At 42.0% G+C, this 21254-nt stretch overlaps 1 protein-coding gene across 1 annotated transcript in view; it reads right to left on the reverse strand.

Annotated features, from left to right (window-relative positions):
* The window catches only part of ODAD2 (outer dynein arm docking complex subunit 2), a 131002-nt gene extending 117946 nt beyond the window's left edge, over positions 1–13056 (reverse strand). The window contains exons 1-6 of the mRNA XM_047067293.1: positions 12833–13056; positions 6229–6386; positions 3840–4032; positions 3105–3211; positions 2779–2915; positions 390–506 (exon numbers count right to left, since the gene is read on the reverse strand). Of these exons, the coding sequence (XP_046923249.1) occupies positions 390–506; positions 2779–2915; positions 3105–3211; positions 3840–4032; positions 6229–6386; positions 12833–13056 (936 nt within the window). The remainder of the gene's footprint in view (positions 1–389; positions 507–2778; positions 2916–3104; positions 3212–3839; positions 4033–6228; positions 6387–12832) is intronic.
* Between the last annotated feature and the right edge of the window lie 8198 nt (positions 13057–21254).

A 21254-nucleotide genomic window follows, 5' to 3' on the forward strand; every position in this document is an offset into this window, starting at 1 on the left:
ACGAAAGACACAAAGGAAGCACAGGTCTTATGCATATGCAGGTGACACTTATTAAGGCAATCCAATTCGGTAGTAATCATGGGATGTCGAGAAAGGATAAAAATAATCAAAACATCTGGGCTTCGTTAACAGGGCTGACTCCTTTGTTCTTAGTGTTATTAATTCAAAAGGGAAGATGAAGAGTGCTATTTAGAAAGCAATCTGAAATATTTTACACCTATTACCTGAATCAGAAACTTTCTCAAAGTACTACACTTATTTTGTATTTTATATTATATTGTGAAAAGCACTGAAAATAGAAGCAAAGTCCAAATATAGGCAGAATCACTCTCATTAGAAAGTTGAGTCAAGTAACACTATGCTATGAAATTTTAAGTCTATAAACTTACCTGTTTAGACATATTTTCTGAAAATTTTGCTGATTTTTCTTTTAAAAATGTGACAAGGTCTTTATAAATTTCACCTTTTCTCTCATAATTAATTTCCCCCTCATTGTCTGTTTTGCCCTTTGGGAGAAAAAGTTTGATGCTGTTATTAATGTAATAGCAACTGAACCTGATCAATACATCACAACCCAAGCCCACATATCGTTTTCCTCTCTAAAGGACCCATGTGGTAGTCTTTATACATAAGAAATATAGGCAAAATCTTTCTCTCTTAAAGTTATCCATTCATTCAGTCATTCATTCATTCAGCATGCTTTTACTGACTACCTCCTATATGCATGTAGGGCACTCTGCTGGTCAGCAAAGAATCAAAGTTTCTTTCCCTCTGTACCTCTCAAATGTAAAAAAGCAGTATGACTTCAAGAGCCTCTGGCGAAGTCATAAAAGGCCCCAAGATTAGAATGTCAGCACAGAAAAGCTTGTTTCTATTTGTCACACCCTTGCTCTTGTTCTGTGTGACACGGTTGCTATAGGCTTATATTTTCTAGAATTCTAATCTCTATGTATCAGTCCATCCCTCCACTCTTTGTACCTCTTTCTTTTTGTCTTTCCTTTGATCATTTTCCTTTTTTGCCTACCCTAATAGAAAAGATTTGGTTCTCCCTTAACCAAACGTATACATAAAAAACTGTAGTGTGTTATATATCCATAAACATCATGCATATACATATAACTATAGTGTGTTATGCATTTTTCTGTAATTACTGAATAGTTTCATGTTCCTTATCTTTCATTTTTTTAATAGACAGGAATACTTAGATTTCCATATCAAATAAAGTTGTATGTAGGCCTTTGCTATAAACCAAGTCTCCTTGCCCCACTCTAGAAAGTCAAAGAAAATCATTCCTTTTGTTACCTCTTATTGTCTAATTGGAAATTTCACTTAAAGTATCAAGACGAACCAAAAGTACAATCATGTTTAGGCTGTCTCCCTCCTCTTTTCAGACATAAGCTAAGCATCAAGCTGAGAAAAAAAGCACGAACAAGGCACATCAGGACAGATGCCTGCCGGTAATCAAGAAAGCGGCACCGAAACGTTCACACCAATCCAAACCAAGAGGTAGCGAATCTCCAAACGGTCCCCTCTGATGGCTGGGTCCCCGTTACAGATTTGGGTTCTCCCTGCAGACTTTGCCTGTGAGGCCGCAAATTACACCGCCAAGGAGAAAGTCGACCTCAGTGAACAGGTAGAAGACTAAACGTTTTTTAATCTAGAGGCTTTGGAAGGCCGTCTCTCTGCTTAGTGATGCTCAGGGCTTTGGGATCTGCAACACTGTGTTTTTCTTTTGCCAGCTTAGGTCAGCGTCAGTCAGCAGGAAGTGAAAGGAACACTGACAAGCTGGAGGGAGGAAGGGACATACTCCCTCTTCCTCGTCTGCTGTCCCTGTTAGAGTTACCCCAGCAACGGCCCTTCACCCCTGGCAGCAGCAGTTGCTCCCAGCAGGAACAATTAGTTCTAGTTCCCAGGGTTTTCCCCTGTACTCTCGGAACCAGGCTCATTACGACCCCTCAGAAATACCATTATAAACCGACCAGGGTTCCATCTCCAAAGGTCTGGGTCTCAGCTCTGCCAGTTCTGCAAACATCCTCTGCTGAGCTCCCAAGGTACCAACACTAACTGGGCAATGCACTCCTCAGAGGTCTGGATGCCAGTTTCAGGGAGACCACCTGAGCTCAGAGGGGGCCAGCTTCTCCTGGAACTGACCAGTCCTCAGAGTCGTGGGTTCCAGTTCTGTGCGGTCCCCCTTCTGAACTCCTAAACACACCATTGCCGATGTAAGCGGGGTCCACTCTTCACAGGTCTAAATCTCAGCTCTAGAAGGTCCATCTTCTGAGATCCTAAGCCACCAGCCCAGCCCAGCAGTTGGCCCCTCACCAGACATGTAGGTCCCAGCTTCATGGGGTACTTCCTCCAAGCTCCCACATTTTAGTGCCTCCGTTCCCTTTGTCCTCTCAACTCTTAGGGTAAAAGCTGTAGTTATTGCTTCTGTGTTACTTCCTTGGTCCTCTTCTGCCTCTTCTTTTCCCTAATACTTGTATAATTGATCAGGGAACTGATTAAGGAGGTTTTTGTTGTATAAAGTGGCACGGGCCCCTTTGGAGATCATTTCGTAGGAGATTGACTTAATGATCTGCAATGGGGAACACTGGGGCTAATTCTGAGGCAATTCTGGATTTGCCTGGCAAACTCATAGCAGGGGGATCTGCTTCAATCCCACAGAGCAGTATCGCATTTTCTGTGGTCATCAGGATTCAATCCTGGACACATGCCTGCGTTTACAGAGACTGAGCTAAGCACCAAAACCAACAGAGTTCTTAAAAAATTACTTACACCATTTAAAAATACTCCTTCTGCACTACAAGTAATGCACAGAGTTTCAACATCGTGTGGTTTCACCAGCACGTAACAAATTTCTCCATGAATTTGTCTCCAAGGTGGGGCTCTACATCCATTTGAAAATTCATAATCTGAAACCAATTAATAAGTTTCAGTCAATTAAAAGGAGCTCCTAAAAATAAAATATGTTGGCTTTAAAAAAATAAATATGATTAAAGTTTTAAGTTTTCATCTTTTCAAATATTCAATCCTAAGGTCGCTATTGAAGCATTTGGAAATAATTATATTTAACACAAAATGAAACTGAGAATAATAAAAACCTGAGGTATAGCTGATAGATTCCAAGACAGTTTGTTCTCCTTTTCCTGAGAAATTTTTCAGCATTTCTATATCGTTCTTAACACTTGTGGGATTTAAACTTATTTCTCTGAAATAAATGGTAAGAAATTCATTTTGACACTTTAAAAGAGAACCTGCAGAAAGCACATGAAAACATTCCATTTTAGCGGGGGGGGGGGAATATTGTTTTTTATAGTTAAAATTGTGGTTAAATTACACAACAACAAAAATACTGCAGTTAATTTTAGCCATGTTGTAATCTGACAACACTGTCAAAACATCAGAGAATCAGTGACTCACGTTTAATGCAGCATTAAATGTACTCATTTAAATATTCACTTCGTTTCTTAGTGATAACACTATAATACCAGGAAAAAAACTAGAAAAATGAACAAGTTTTTAATCTTACAAACTCTACATGATATTTGCATTATCATTCAATAATTTACCTAACAGCCTGAAGAGACTGAAAATAATGTCGCTTCATGTCCTCAGAATTAGGCGAAACCCCACGGAAGACTTTAGCAATGCTGACTGCAAACTTTTAATTTTTAGTTTTAGAAATATTCATGCGATAAACTACAATCTTAATCCAATAAAATTTCACATGAAATCAATGGCAATAACGTCTATATTTTTTGTGTGTTTATGAAAAACCTCCAAAAGCACTTTTTGTAACTAATTTTTAGAGGTTTCTTTTTTTTTTAAAGACTCACAGTGAAATATATTTTAGAGAATGGTTCAGGAGGTGCAGATCCAGTTGGCTGACCAGGCTGGCGATCTTCATCTTAATCTCATTTTCAGAATCTTCACCTTTGGTAACTTTATCAAGGATGTTTACCGTGGATGTGTCTTCTTTCATTGTATTATAATCTAAGCCCAGGATTTTTGCTACAGGATCTCTGTTAGCTGACCAAAAAATAAACAAAAATGATCCTCTTGTCTTCTGTTACAAGAAACATAGACTAACAAATCCTTTGAAGCCCACCCAAATGTGTTTCTTTCGTTAAGCTTTCTCTGATGGACTCCATTTGAATTGATCTCTACTTCTCAGATTCTACTATAGTAGGAACTCTCTTGCACTCGTTGGGATGTCCTGCCTTGTATTGTAACATCATTAGTTACGTCACCTCTCTAATAAGACAAAGACCAAGACCTTCTTTTCTTTTTTTTTGTTGACTGTGGGGCATTGTCCAGCATGGGCATTCAATTAATATACTCAGAATTGATTTGAAGATAGGGAAATACTGGTCTCCTTAGAAGAATCATCACTAGAACTGTGTGTCTATGTGTGTGTGTGTGTGTGTGTGTGTGTGTGTGTGTGCGCACGTGCACCAGTGCATTCACAAATGCTTTCTTTCCAAGAGAGTGTGTTTCTCTCAGTCTACAGATCCACTGCCCGTCTTCTCCACCTGTTCAAACTGCTCATATTTTCAATGTCTTTTGATGTTAGAGTTGGAAAAACACTGGCCAGTACTTATGCACATACCAAAGTTACAGTGAAAACCTGAAACACCAATGCACAATCAAGGCTGACACAGGTGTGAAAGTCGAACTTAGAGATGCTGAAAACAGGATTTGGGAAAAGCCAAAGAACCATGTAGTTGCAAACAAGGAAGAAAGTGGCAAAGCCTTATCTGGAAAGGAGGAATTCAAGTAATATGAAGTATGGATGCATTTGGACAGGGAGGGGAAAAGGCCTACAGAACTAGTTCAGAAAGCTCGACCTGATTGAAATGAAGAGAGCACAGGGATCACATGAACTCTGCAACAGGAAGGGGACTAGGGCACCCTAGTATAGCAGAAAAGGCTTAGGACCTCTTAGAAAAGACCACATCAGGGGAGGGGCAGGGGAAGGAGATCTAGGAATCATCCACCGATTGAGCATCTCAACTTATCACCAGTATGGTGGTCATTTCATAAAGACTCATGAAAAAAAGGTACTAGATGAATTCTGCGGAAAGACACAAACCCAATCCCCAAATTGCTGTGCACCATGGAATTTGGACCCAAAACTAAGGGTTGTATCTAGAACTCCCACAGAAAGGACAAAATGCAGCAAAAGATTCATATGTAGCCAAACTAGATATATAGCAGCCAGTCTATGTATTATGTTCATATATTAAGTTGAATTTAATGCTATTAATGACCTTCCTGAATTCAGCTTTACTCTCAAGATTTTATTCCTCTTCAGCAGAGTAGTTTGATGTATAGATAGCCTAATAAAGAAGAGTAGGCAAGAGATAAAAAAGAGGCTGCTGCCCTGAGGTTCGTATCTTAAAGAAATTTTTTTTTAAAAAAAAAGATCATCTTCCTACCTCACAGCAGTAGACACAGCAAAGAACGACAAGAGGCAGAACCCAGGCACCTTATGCTTAGGACCTTCTAGTCACATGATTCCAAAGAAGCAAACCATGTATACAGCATCTTTATCTACTGTTAGATATTTGTCTACTCATGAGAAAAATCTGGAGTACAATTATGGCAGGCAATTGATCACATTCTTTTAGCATGTTAGATGATTAGACAAGGATGAAAATCTTCATCTGTAATGGAGAGGAAAAATATTTCCCATCGAATAATGTAACTATTCACACAAGGCCGTGCAGCTCACAATGGAGTAGGGCTGAGACCAATGGACAGTGAGATTATTTTGAGCCAATTCTGCTAAAAGAAGAGTCTACATTCATTTTAAGGGAAACAAATCATCATCCATCACAGCAGTACTGAGAGTAGAGTGTGGATTCCGGTGCTGGCCCTTCTAATCCGTCTTCTCTCCTGTGTGGACCTCAAAGGCTAGAGTCCTCTGGTCTTTACCGAAGCTAGGAAGCCTGTCTTTAAACCACACATGAAAATTAGAAGAAGGTTTCTAGTGGTAAATAAAGTTATTAAGGCCTTTCATTTTAAAGTAGAAATTTGATATGAGCATTAACATTCAGCCAAGAAAAAATAATGACTTTTTTATGAAGTTGAACACAGGAATTTTTTTTTACCTTTTAGGTTACAGAACTTTGTCCAGGAGACTGTAACAAATGATCCCCTCCCCACCACCACCGAGGTTATGTTTCTAAAAGTTCAAATCATAGACTGGAGTATAAATATCACCTTCAACACACGCCTGTGCTTCCTTCAGCTTTGTATCTTTGGCAATAAGTAAAAAACGTGACAGCTGCCCAAAATTCCTGATTTTAATGTGAGGTACAGAGAGAAACAGCAAAGGCTGTCCATTTTCATCCACTTCTTCTGATTTGACTGTTGTTTCACTATAATGCGAAAAAAAAAAAGAAAACTTAAGGTTACCTGGATGCTAGTGAAGTTAAGTGGAAGACATTTTGATGAACTATTCCTATGTCTCATTATAAAACACAGAATATAAATGCTGCGTGTTAGAAGCTCATCTCCTTTCCTACTTTGTACACACTCAGACCCTTAAATTCTCAGCCTTATTAGCAACCATAGTGAGCAACACAATAGATCCAGGAAGAAAATGGTAAGCAATTTCTTGAATACCTTCATGAACTCATGGTTTTTGTTTTTGTTTTTCTAACAATGTGTCAGACATATTTTAAAAAAAATCACTGGTTCTACAGGACCATTCATGTTTTGGGGATTTCTAATGTTATACTATTTATAAAATTTACACCACAGTAATTAGTGGTTAGACATTTTCTTGGCTACTCTGTGTTTCTGAACAAAAAACTATGAAAAAAAGACAAACTAGATCCCATCTGTGGATTGCTTTCCCACTCCAAACCCCCTAATTTGGTTTACTTTTGGATAATAAGCAGTTTTTCTAAAAGGACTTTTCCTGATCAGAAATTATTGGGTCTCCTAGATTTGTGTTTCTGTCCATTTTAATTATTTTTTAGGTTGGCATTTAAAAAATATTAAGATATTTTTGTGGCAGTGATATTTCTGTAGATTTCTACCACTTACAACATTAACTAAACTGCTTAGGTTTTTATTATATACTGATATCCCTGGTAAAGCTGCTTTCATCTTAGGACCTGATCTAACATATTTTAAATTGGAATGCAGATAAACAGATGTGAAATGTTGCCAGTTCATTAGAAAAAGTAAACCTGAAAGACTCAGATTACCTGCCACTACAGCACTATTTCATTAGGACATAAACAAGAGGACAGAAACTATGGGGAGCAGAACAGTGGCACCCCACAGATGTCTACATCCTAATCCTGAAACCCATAAATGTGTTATCTTACATGGCAAAGGAGAACTTTGCAGATGGGTAAAGTTAAGGATCTTGAGATGGGAAGACTATTCTGGAATATGCAGGAGGGTCAAGTCAGAGAAGCCAATGTGACATGGAAATAGAGGTCAGAGCAACACAGAGCCAGGAGCCAAGAAGCAATGTGGGTGGATTCCAGAAGCTGGAAGAGGCAAGAATGGATCTTCCTTCAGCCCCCAGAAGGAATACAGGCCTGCCGACACCTTGATTTTAACCCTACAGACTCATTTTAGACTTTTCACCTCCAGAACTGTAAGAAATTAAATCTGTGTTGTATTAGGCCATTAAGTGTGTGATAATTTGTTATAGCAGCAACAGGAGGCTAATACAGGAACTTTCATCAGTCTTGCCCATAGCTCTATGTGCAGGAACTTACGTAGTAACTGCACACAGAAGGTGCTTGATAAATAGAGGAGGAATAAATGAATGAAAGATTTCTAGACTGATCGGTGATAGGTGTTGTTTACAAAATGTGTGTTTTCTCTAACATAAAGCTTTTGGAATAGTGTCTCTAGGACTGGATTGATATTTCTTAAAGTTTTGTATGGGGCTGGACACTCGTGCTAAGTGGATGATGACACGACTAAGTTATAAGCCAACTGAATGCCAACAATATCAAGCCACTGAACTCAAGAAGGTGAAACTGCTGGTGAGAAACTGGAAGTCAAGGGCACAGGACACATTTTTCCTTGCTCCCACCAGTTGAAACCTGTAACTCAACAGAGCGGTAGGAAGTAAAATGTCAGCTATAGGGAGGATGTAGAAGAGCAGGTTTGTCTCTGGGTTCACAGTTTCTAACACCCGAAGAAAGAGCTCTTAGAAAGAAAAATAATGCACCCACCTCATGACGTCAAGAAGAATGTGCTGTAGGGATGCTTGGGTGGCTCAGTTGGTTAAGTATCTGACTTCTGATTTCTGCTCAAGTCATGATCTCGGGGTTCGTGGGATTGAGACCCACGTTGGGCTCTGTGCTGGCAGTGCAGAGCCTGCTTGGGATTCTCTCTCTCTCTCTCTCTCTCTCTCTCTCTCTCCTTTTCTGTCCCTCCCTCCTCTCATCTCTCAAGATAAATAAAAGAAAAGAAGAATGTGCTATAGGGGCACGTTGGTGGCTCAGTTGGTTAACCATCCGACTTTGGCTCAGGTCATGATCTTGTGGTTCATGAGTTTAAGCCCTGCATTGGACTCTCGGCTGTCAGCACAGAGCCCACTTCAGATCCTCTGTCCTTCTCTGGCTCTGCCCCTCCTCCACTTGCACTCGCCCTCTCTCTCAAAAATAAATTTAAAAACCATTAAAAAAAAAAAAGACAAATGTGATATAAATGAAATCCACTGACCTGATCAAAAGACTTTTACACTGGAACTGTAGAAGAGACGTAGAAATACAATAGCTTATACTATAAAGTGAGAGAGCAGGAAAATATCTCATTTACTTCATCCCTAGTGTCTAGGACACAGTAATTACTCAATAAATGAGTCTAAATAGTAGCAAGGGAAATAAGACCATACTTGAGAAACTAGTTAGCAATTCTCAGGTAAGAGAAACAAAGAGCTCAATAATCAATGTTATGGCCATTGATCTTATTACCATGACTTAGAAATTTTACCAAAACATAATAATTATTATCTCATAAAACAATATTTTGACAGGAGATCATGTAATTGAACCTTCATGACACTGATAAGATGACTAGAACAAAAAAGCAAAAGGATTAAACAATGCCCATTCCCAAGGAGTATTGGTAAATAAGCAATAAAAAAAGATGCTTGTGGAGATTCATAAAAGAGAAAAGTAAAGTAGGAACAAGGAAGGTACCAATTGTGAGGGAAGCGTACAGGACAGGGGGAAAAGGGCCAGTACTAGGAACCCGACTTCTCACCCACACACAACTCTTACCGGAAGAGAACTGTATCCCAAATCAGACACATCCCTGAGACGGCAGAGAGACATTCACAACTGAAATACCACAATATTAAAGCTGACATCATTCAAAGATCAGAGTTCTACCAAAGAAGGAGAGAAAAGAACAGGTAATAACATTGTCACTAAGTGGTTTTGAGTGCTTATCAAATCTGGAAGTTTCCCAAGCTATATTCTAATGAGTCAAAGCACCTCAGCTCTGTGAACCAACAGATGGTGTTGATCATCGGAGGGTGTCAGTGGACTTGGGCTTCCAGTGGACTTGGGCTTCATGCTGAGGTATCTTAGAGAGATTATTAATCTCATCCTGCCTGATAAGAACAAAGCAATTGAGAATGGTAATACAAGGCGACTTCTGATTTCCATTAAAATGAAAGTGGAGCTCTTTTCTCCAAAACACTGAACACGGAAGGATGATGACAAATGTTATTACAGGATGAAGAGCTGTACGTTGGAAATGATTCTAAAGGAAAAGAATGAGTCATCTAACATGTGGAAAGTGCTGTGCCCATCTACTCAGTAATGATCTGCACAAAAGAAGGTGGTTGATGAAATGTGAAACCTGTGCAGTGTGTGACTAGCAGATCAGTTTCAGCGTCAGATGCCTGTCAGCCTAATTTAGAAGAAGGCTCAGCAAACTTTTTATTGACGGCTACAAAGAGTGAATTTGGAGATGGACAACATCAAATAAGAAATGAAGCCACAGTATAAGCATATTCCCCAAATATCTGCAGAGATCAATGAAAGAGGATAGCTTACTTACTCCAACAGACTTTCCATGCAGATAAAAGTGATGTTTTGGAACAAGAGGCTGAGAAGATGTATATTCCCAAGAAGAGGAGTCTGTCTAAATAGTCTAAAATACTCAAGAATACTCCTGTTTGGCAGAAACCCATCCAGAGACTCCAAGCTCCAAGTCTTTATGATGACTTAGGTATTTATATCTACATGGACTTACAGACCTGAATCCCACCTGGAAGGAAAGCAGCTTCCCCCCTTTAAATAAGTGAATAAAAGGTGTCCTACGGGCCAGCAGTTAAGCAAGAAGAGTGCATGTGAACCAAAGGGCAAAGAATGAGGCAGCTGGGGCTGTTTTAACAATGCATTCTTCTAGCCATTGAAGGCATCTCTGGTTTACAGGACTTGTCTTTGTTGCTAGATATGGCATCACAAGTGGCTATGGGCTGCTGACAGTTCTTTGGTTTGAGGGATGGAGCAAGGGCTCATATCAAGACTTGGATGTGAAAGCATTTGGTATTTTCCGTTACTACCAAAATCTCAGCTGTGTTCTCCACCTTCTTCAGGTTAATCAGTACCCACCTGGTTCTCATCAAGCCACGAAGGCATGGTTTCCCTCAGATACAACAAGGGCTACTATCAGACCCTTCTTCTTCCTTCCAACATCAAAGATATTATTAATATGGGTCAGAAAGAAGACCAATGAGTAAAAAAACTGGCCCAAGGAAAAGCTGCCTCGTAAGTCTGACAGGAGAAAGACAGGACACACGTGGTATCAAGATGTTGAAACATCCTGCTTAAGAGGGAACACTGTACATAAAGACTGTATGGAGAGGTGTAACAATGGAAATAGCGCAAGAGAAACTGGACGAGGATAAAGACAGAGAAATAGTGATATGATTGAGATGTGTGTGCTTAGGTGCCCACCTAAGGAGGTCACAGACGTGGCCATGCGTGTACTTGGAACACAGAGTAAGTACAGAGGCAAGATACAAGGATACTCTTGATACTCTTCTGACATCTGCTTTAAGTATCTTTGTATGGCAGCACCTGGCTGGCTCAGTTGGTTAAGTGTCTAACTTCGGCTCAGGTCACGATCTCACGGCTTGTGGATTCGAGCCCCATGTCAGGCTCTGTGCCGACAGCTCAGAGGGAATCTCCCTCTCTCTCTTCCCCTCCCCTGCTCACACTCTGTCTCTCTCAAAAATAAATAATAAATAAGTAAAAAATAAGTAAATAAATAAATCCATGTTTGTACTAAGTAGCCCACATGTTTTTCAACTGTATGGTTTTGCACATGAGTTCATCATCAAAGGTTAGAAAAAACAGTGTGTGACACTATATTAAACTTAAGTGGGAGCAATAAACAATGACAAACGCTTTGAGAGGAAGTGACCTCTCACAGTTAGAAATCAAATACATTTGGGGCACCTGGGTGGCTCAGTTGGTTAAGCAGCTGACTTCGGCTCAGGTCATGATCTCATGGTTTGTGAGTTCAAGGCCGACATTGGGCTCTGTGCTGACAGCTAAGAGCCTGAAGCCTGTTTCCGATTCTGTGTCCCCCTCTCTCTACCCCTCCCCTACTCACGCTCAGTCTCTGTCTCTCAAAAACGAATAAATGCTAGAAAAGAATTTTAGAAATCAAACATAATTAAAAAAAAAAAAAGACTTCAGGCAATTCAGGAGAAGGTAAAGCATAACAGCAGAACCAAAACACTCCAGAGACACAGTTCAAGAATGGTTTTCAGTTCCAAAAATGAAATTCTGAGTTTATGCTCACAAATAATCCTAAAGGGGAAAAATGAAAAAGGCATCTACAGGAAGCTTCGGCTGGTTAGTGACCTGTTTTTGATAAGGTCAGACTTTAAAAGTTCATGTGCAAACATGAAGGAGGATCAGAATGCCTGAAGTAGAAAATACACTGAAGCTGACCAAAACGACAAAAACTATTTACATATGTATATGTAAATTCATCATGTGTAATTACAATATAATCACACTTATATAAATACATATACATTTTACTCATGTTCACAAGAGCTAAGTTGACAGCCCCCTGTTTGAGGTGGATGTAGAATTTTTTTTGTTAGTCTCAGATTTGGAAGGTTCTCATTTGAAGACAATGCCAATTGTCAAAAAAAACCTCTCCCGTAAACTGAACAAAATTTACCACTCTCACTCTGCTACCCCAGGGATTAATATATTTAAACACCAGTAAGGGATCTTATTCATATCAGAGGTCACAAAACCAATGCCTGTCGGCACCTGTACGGTCATATGAATGAGCTGGAAAGCCCAGACATAAAGCAACAGCAAATGTTGGAGTGTGGTGACCTGGAGAATGCATCCTGTATCAAAATAAATTCAACTTCAAACTTAAAAAATTAGATGGGATGACTGGGTGGCTCAGCCAGTTGAGCATCCCACTCTTGATTTTGGCTCAGGTCATGATCTCACAGTTCATGAGATCAAGCCCCATGCTGGGCTCTACACTGACAGTGGGGTGCCTGCTTGGGATTCTCTCTCTCTGTCCCTCCTCCACTTGTGCACAAGTGCACACACACACTCTCTCTCAAAATAAATAACTAAACATTAAAAAAATTAAAAAATAAAAATTAGATGACTGGTGTGTTGGCCAAACAAAATAGTCTTAGATTTCACCCAAGCGCCTTCTGCTTGCAGTCCCTGGGTCAGCATACTTCTGAGATTCAGAGATGTTAAATTATTTGCCCCAAGCCTACAACCAATCGATAGAAATATGTACAATGAAGATATTAAATTCCAGAAGCAATTCACTGGCTTACCCGACAATATAACCTGATTCAAATGCCGAGGGGTCCAAGTCTGTTTTCCATTCGAGTGGTTCCACAAAAACATATCTTGCCTCCTGGGGATATTTGTAGATAAAGCTCTCCACAAACATCATAATTTCTTTCAATATTGCTTCATTGAGAGGAGTAATTTCCAAGGTTCTGGTCCCGTATCCGGCAGCCGTCCACTGCGCCAACCTGGTCAGCGCCACGCCCATAGTATCAGTCAATGCTCAAACCTGAGCCTAGCACACGCACTGCCGAGTAAAAAGAGTTAGACACAGAGGACTGCGGCCACCTTGTCCCTGGAACATTTTCACTTTCAAGCAACCCAACTCACATTCTGCTTCTTAATCTTCAAGGCTGATTTTTGAATCATCAAATTATACTTTTAATGCAATAAAAACAGTTCATTTTCACTGAACCAACTCTATGGAAAACTGACTAGTACTTGGATTTTCCCATACCTGTCTGCCCTGAGGTGAATAACTTTCTCATTTCCCTGGGCCTAAGAGAGAAAGTTCAAGTAACTGGAAACAAGAAAACAGAAAAAGAAAAAACTCCAAGAGTAGAAGGAAGACCTAGCGGAGGTTGGCCTCAAGAATGTTCCATGTCCTGCAATATGCATGACAGTCCTCAGAAGGAAGAATTACACTACAATCTCCAGGCATCTAGTAAGTGGAAAACTTCAGGTAAGTAATACCTGCGCTCAGAACCTACTTCCACTTTGCAAATAATCACACTATTTTTTTTTCACAGTTTTAATATACACTAAATCCGTCAGGATTGCAACTATCATATAAACCAAAGGAAGGCTGAACATACTTTGTTTTATATGGAATTTACTAATTTTATACGGAAGTGTACCAAAATGCTGGTACACCGTGTACAGGCAACACCCTATACAGCACCTTGCCGGAAGACACTTTAACACGAGCTAAGAAATGCCAAAAGGGCTTCTTTTCATCATGATAAATTTTTATAGAAAAGTAAGTGTAACATATTTGAAATTTTCAAATTGTTTTTCTCAATCTGGTAAACCAGGAGCTGTGACAGTGAACAGGTTTCATTTGAGAAGGCTGGTTGGCAGAAGGTCTAAGAAAATCTCCAGGAAGGGGGACTAGGACAATCCAGGAGGCAAATAAAATATTATCAGAGGGGAAAAAGTGGAAGGAAATTCCAAACAAGACAAGACAAGTATAAAAAGGCAAAAAAAAAAAAAAAAAAAAAAAAGAGGTACTTTGCAGACTTGGCTGAATACATTTTAAAAAGAAAACAGGGTAATGTTTTTCATCAGAAATGTAAGAAATTTCTGATGGCTTAATTTACCAAAAGAACCAAAGCTACAGCATTTATTCCACTAACCCAGAGGTGTTAAAAAATGGTCAGTGTAACTCAGGTAAAAATAGAAAATGAACACTTTTTTTCCCTAAAACAAGTTACTCCCCAGTTTCTACCCATTGCCATCTAGGTTCTTTTGGCCTAAGAACCACGGTTACAACGAATACATGTCAATACATAGTACATGCCTTTGCATTAAGTTTGTTTTTTTTTTTTTTTTACGTTTAACGGTTAAAAGGAAAAAAGTTTTTGTGCATGTGTTTGCATAGATTGAGAATCACATATTCATCTTCTCTAATTTTACTCATTTTCTCTACTAATCAAATCGATATAATACAATTTGTTTTTCTTTTTTAAGGGTTAGTTGCAAGCTTCTTGTATCATTAATAAAATGAAACACGTCCGTGAATAATGTCTGTAATACTTGAGCAAAAGCAAACCTGAATTCTCAATGAAGCTAAGGGAATTGTAAACATCCGCTCTAGGATCTAGAAATGTGGCTGGTAAGGTCGATTGGGAGTCTGTGCACACACTGGCATTTCTAGAATGATGAAGCTTCAGAAAAATGAAAATTTCAGAGAACTGGTATGAACAGGGCCCTGAATCAAAAACTACCTTCAAACCCTGTGTGAAAACACGCGATGATGGCACCAATCAGACCTGTGACAAGCGTTAGAGTTGAAGGCTAAGAAGTTTCTAGGAATGACGGGGTAGTGGAGACAGGAAGGAAGGGGTAGGCAGCGAAGGCTGGATAGCGAGGAGGGAGCAGAGCTGAACGGGCGGAGGGGAAAGGCGAAGAGGGAAAGAGGCAGGGAGGCGGCGGGAGAAACAGAACGGATTACAGAAGAGAGGTGGTCCCGGCAGGGAGGAGTGGGGGGCTCGGGGGCGAAGGAGCAGAAGATGGCTGGGCAGGAGCAGGGTGTCCGCAGGGGGGGCAGGGGCTAAACGGGGGTGGGAGAGAGAAGGAGAGAGATGGATCTCAGTCCCGAGGGGAGGAAGGGCAGAGGCGAGAGAGACAGAAGCGGCGAGAGAGACAGAAGCGGAGCCCGGAAAAGACCCCCATTTCTCGAACCACGCGGAAGGCGGCAAGGACCCCAGCGCGGAGCGAGCGCGAACTTCGGGACCCCGGCCGCAGGGGCGGCGGCGAGTCTCCCGCGGCCGCCCCGCGCCCACCAGCCGCACTCACCTGCAGCGCTCAGCTCCGCGCCCGCACTGCGCCCGGCGCCACTCGCCGCGCACCCTCCTGTTGCTAGGACGCCAGTGAAACGCCCGGCGCCCGCGCAGAGCGTCGCCGCCCCGCGGAAGAAAGCTCTGAGCCCGCCCTCCGCGCCGCAGCTGCCTGCAGTGCGGTCGCGCCCGGAGCCCGCCCAGACCACAGCCGCGTGCTCCCGGCGGCCCCGTGCGCCCGCCGCCCCGCCGCCGGCCCTGGTGGCGCCCGGCTTCGCGGGGTTTCGCTAACGCCTGCAGCCGCCGCGTCCCCTCCCTGGGAATAGTGTTATTCGACCTCCTTCTGCCAGGAGGACTCTCCCTGAATCACTCCACCAGGTGGGAAACGTTTACCTTAAAGAAGGCCACAGCAGTTAGGGGTTTGAGCAGCAAATCAATATGACCGGCAGCAAAGAGAAAATGTTCGTTAGAAACCCCGTTTTCGGGGTCTCCATAGGCTTCTGGACAGATGTTCTGTAATATTCCATAAGGTATTTATTCTATGCACCTTAAATCTCCGTGGAGTTCGCAAAATAGCGCAGAGCCTCTCAGGATATTTGAGGCCTGAGTGTGCTTCCCAAAAAGCAAATGTGGGGGAATACGCTAATACGCACTAGAAAAGCAGAAAGTGCTCTTCAGTAGTTTAATTCCGAGAATTGGAATGAAATGAAAGCGTTCCCCTCTCTTTGTAAATGTCTTTTACCTTTTACCAAGATGGCCTTAACCCCACCTGTAGATACTTCTACCAACAAGAGTCCCAAACTCTGAAAAACCAGCAGGGGCTGAAGGAGTAGATAAAAGAAAATATTGGGGGGAAAATAATAAAAGAGATAAAGAACAGTATACTGTCTTTGGGGGACGAGTGTTTAGGGACTGATACTGGATAATTTAGGGTGGCGGAGTATTTAGGAACTAGAACTGGATTCTTTCCCTAAAGTCAGAAGGGCAGATATGTGATGATGTTAGGGTATTACACGTCAGGAGATTATATTGTCCTGGCTTAGAAGCAGAGCCTTTCTGCAGATACACTGAGAAATGAGATAGAATAGACCTTTGTTTGGGGTTCTTTTCTTCCTTTTTTGAGAGTATAAAAAAAGTTGTTTGAAGTGGAATCGTTTTTGCCTAAAGTAGCCTTTACCTCCAGAAAAGCCTATGTTTGCAGTGTGTCAGAACGGAAGGTTATATGTTAATTAGGTATATAATCTGAAGGAAGCCCTTTGAAAAATGAACAGATTGCACTCTGAGACAACCTCAGCATCATACCTATAGAGTGATGCAGGTCACAAATTGCTGAGGATCAGAATCCACCCTTTAGAGGGGTGCTCGAACAGTCCTGGAGCAGGGAAATTTCCTTGGATACTTTATGTTATTCGCATATTTTAATCAACTGTTTAATGTGAGACAGCATTAGTGAGCCCCACATAGAAACTGGCCAGAAATCTACAAATTCGGGACGCTTGACCTCGGTTTGCAAAGTGGGAAAAGCCAGTGCCCGCCGAGATCTGAGCACCTGTGTCCTCATTTGCCAAATTCATGGCAAATGTCAGACTCTACCATGGCTTAATCTGATGGCAAAATTTGAATTTATTAACCCTGACGTCATCTAAGAAAAAAGAAGGCATGTAATAATATGCAAATTTGTAGAATTCCCAGCTAGCTGCTTCTAATTTTTCCTTGCCATGTTGGGGTACTAACTTGGCAGACCTTCTGCTCTCAGCTTAAATGACTACTTCTCAGTGTGGACCACCCAGACTGAAGAAGCCTCTCAGTAGGATTTGTCCGGACTAGCCTGTCTTATTGCCTGTTTGCTACTTCAATAGTAGGCTCCATGAAATAGGGGCCTTTCTGTCTCCTTCAAATCTGTATCATAAGATCTAGAAGAGTGACTGACACATGGGAAGAGTAAAATTGGTGAGTCACCTAGTCAAAGGTGCCTTGCTACCTGGCATTCTTTGCTGAGCCGGGCACCAGAAGGGTGGAGCTCTCATTTCCTTGGACACAGGTGACAGAACCAGTTGGGTGATTCTAAGTGGCTGTGTTTGGGAAAGAGCCTTGCACACTGAGAGCACCGCAGGAGTTTGCTGTAGCAGAGGCCCTTCCCAGCACTGCCGTCAGCTAGAACACAGACATGTGACCCAGTTCTGTCCAATGGAACTTTACAGAAAGTCTGCTAAGGACTTCTGGGAAAGACTTGAGAGTTGTGGGGGCCCTCCGCCACAACTTCCGGTCGGCTCAACATGCTGCCTGGCTCAGGCCAGCTCAGATCCTGGTGCATTGTAGAGTTCAGGCACAGATTCTGTGTACTGCCATAACAAGGTCCACAGACTGGGTGGCTTCAAATACAGAAGTTTATTGTCTCACAGTTTCGGAGGCTAGAAATGTAAAATCAAGGATTGGTTTCTTCTGAGGGCTGTGAAGGAAGGATTTATTCCAGGCTTTTCTCCTTGGTGTATCGATGGCCATCTTCATGTCCACATGACATTCTCCTTGTACACCTGTGTCTGTGTGGAAGTGTTGTTTTTTTCTAAGGATACAGTCATACTGGATTAGGATCCACTCCAATTAACTCATTCTAACCTGATTAGCTCTGTAAAGATCCTGTCTTCTTTAAGGAGATATTCAGATTTCAACATATGAATTTTAGGGAGGATGCAATTCAACACACAACATTATGTAAACAAAAAAGTCTGCAGGTCTCGAGGGCCCATTCACCTGTGTTAGAGAGGGGGGTAACTAGTGCAAAGCAGCCAAGAGAAGCATTTACAGGCCACAGCCAGGAGAAGGTGATAGGCCAGGTTGGTCTGAGTGTCTAATACCTCAATCAGAAAAGGACCAAAACACTTGGAACCTGGTAAGGCTTGTAGGAAAGTATAGTGGCTTCCATTGAACAGTGGTGGGGGTTAAGTCTCATTAAGGAAAAAGATTGCCTCTCAGTGGAAATTTTCAGGATATTTCAACAGAAATTCTGACGATAGAAAAATGCATGAAGACTGATGAAGTTCTTTTTTTTTAAATTTTTTTAATGTTTATTTATTTTTAAGAGAGAGAGAAGGAGAGCAGGAGAGGAGAAGGGGCAGAGAGAGAGGGAGACACAGAATCCAAAGCAGGCTCCAGGCTCTGAGCTGTCAGCTCAGAGCCTGATGTGGGGCTCGAACTCACAAGCTGTGAGATCATGACCTGAGCCGAAGTCGGACGCTCAACCGACCAAGCCACCCAGACACCCCAAGACTGATGAAGTTCTAAGGACCAAGTTTGCCAGATCCTACCTTCCCTTATACATAAAGACCAACAATCAAAGCTGCCTTCCTGTGCACAAAGATATTTCTCAGCGATACACTACTGACCAAGACCATTTCCATGGTCTGGATGAAATGGCTCCTTCTTAGATTCTAACCTCCTAGACCTTCATTTATTCCATAAATGATTTTTTTTTTTTTTGGATACCAACATGTGCCAGACACTCTGTTGACAAAAGTAAGTTATCTAATTTGGGTACTGGCAAAAACAAACAGACAAACAAACAAAAACAAAGGGGTCCATTAAACTCTATGCAAAATCTCTGGCAGAGAAGGAAGGCCAATAACATGGAGCGCACAGTAAGCAGAAAGTAGGGAGAAGAGAGTGAATAGGTGGGCAGGATTCCATAAAGTAGGGGTTTAAGCCATGATAAAGAATCAGATTTTATTCCAAGAGCAAGTGAAAGTTTTTGGAGGATTTTAAGCAGGGTGTGACATGATCTGATTTGTGTTGTTAGCCATTCTGGCTGTGCTGTGCAAGTAGGCTATTAAGGTACAAGAGGTGAAGCAAAGAGACTATTAATAAGCCATGTTGGGTCAAGTTCCCCCAGGAAATAGACTCCAAGATGGAGAAATGCATGTGAGAAGTTTACTTAGGAATATCCCCTGGAAATGAAGGCAGTGGGATTGGATGAAGGAAGCTGAGTTGCCGTCTGGTCATGACTGCTGCATGGAGAGCTCTAGAACCGGGATGGCCCTGCAGTTTTTGCATATTGAGGCAAGAGGGCTGGGCACGTGTATTCCCCTCACCCTTCAGTAGAACCTTTGCTGATCTAGATGGCTTACCTGGTGGGGTGATCCTGGCCCTCTGCTAAGGGATCTGAACCACTGGCATCAGCCCTTCTCAAACAGTGGCTATTTTATTTGTGCCTTTACCATCAAAATTGGGCAAGTATCAAGTAGTTTCAGATGGACCACCCAAGTTCCAAACAGATCCTTCTCTTACCTCACAGCAACACCACCTCTGGGTCAGTTTCTCTGTCTAGGATCATGACTCCTTTACTTGCCCGTTGGCCTCTTGCACAAAGAGCCCAAAGTCATAAAGTTACCAAAGGTGAAAGTTTAATGTCCCTTGCTGGAACTTTTCCCCTCTAGGAACCAGGACTTCTAAGTGTACAGAGCCCATATTTGCAGTGAGAGGAAGTACAAATTCCCCCAAGTGATGGGTAAGCAAGACCACTTCTACCTCCACCTCTTAGTTCTAGAATCTATGTATTTGACCTTTACGGGTCACAGCTCCATATAATGGCTATTGATTTAGGGTATACACTGCAGTATGGAGGGTGGCACCCCATCCTTCCAGGGTATTATCTCCAAGCTGGCACTACAACTGTGCCTTCAAAAGACCACCTAGTTGCTGTGTTATGATAGTAGTCCAAAGCCACTTTGGACATTATATGTGCCCCTTCACTGAAGTGTTGAGACGACATGACCGTCTCTAAAATGAGAAATATAGCAGAAGGGGCAGGGATGGAGGCTATGTGTGGACCCGGCAAAACGAGCTCCCTCTTGCTTATGCTGAGTGTGCAGTCTAATAGCAGGGGCTGACACTAAACTTCTAATATGGCACATTTCGGGAGACTAACCAGGCCTGGGGCGCAGGTCAGTTACATTGGGTTGCTCCCATTTTGGAGGTGGCAAAAGGATTCCTCCTTACTAGGACCGATGCATATTCCAAATAGAGATTTGCCTTTCCTGTACGGAATGCCTCTGCCAGAACCACCATCAAAATGCCTCATTCAGGGGAGCCTAGGTGGCTCAGTTGGTTAGGCATCCTACTCTTGATTTGGGCTCAGGTCATGATCTCATGGTTTGGTGAGATCGAGCCCCCACACAGGCTCTGCACTGATAGCGCGGAGCCTGCTTGGGATTCTCTCTGTCTCTCTCTGCCCCTTCCCCACTTGTGCGTGCTTTCTCTCTCTCTTTCAAAAAAAGAGAACTTTTTTTTAAACATTTTTTTAAAAAATGCCTCATTTATCAATGTGGTATCCACACAACATTGCCTCAGAACAAGAGACTCATTTTAGAGCAACAGAGATGCAATGATAAGTTTCTCACTATGAGAGCCACTGATCGTAACGTGAACTGCATCACCCAAAGGCAGCCACCCTGGTAGGGTAGTGGAATGACTTGTTGACATTCCAGCTAAGGTGCCAGTATGGAACAGCACCTTGTGGGGTTAGGTCTCCATCCTCCAAGATGTGGTTTATGGACTGAGTTAACAGTCAACGCGTAGTGCTGTTTTCTGTAGTAGCTGGAAATCATGGCTGTACAGACCAAGGAGTGAATCTTATCATAATCATCAATGACCCACTTGTGGAATTTGGGCTTCCCATTCCCATGGCCTTGGGCTATGCCAGTTAGAAGCCCTAGTTCTCATGGGGGAGTTGCTTCCATCAGGGAATACGATACAGGTTCCATTGAACTTGAAGCTGTGACTACCACCTGACTGCTTTGGGGTCCTCATGCCAGTGAACCGATAGAATGAAAACAGAAAACAGGGACTTACTACACTAGTTGGGTCATTGACCATGATTACTTTGAGGGCCAGGATATACCATCAGGAAGGAGGA

The sequence above is a fragment of the Lynx rufus genome, unplaced genomic scaffold (assembly GCF_022079265.1).
Source record: "Lynx rufus isolate CCGP_SWC_20201006 ecotype Redwood Valley unplaced genomic scaffold, mLynRuf1.p SCAF_7, whole genome shotgun sequence".
In the NCBI taxonomy this organism is placed as follows: domain Eukaryota; kingdom Metazoa; phylum Chordata; class Mammalia; order Carnivora; family Felidae; genus Lynx; species Lynx rufus.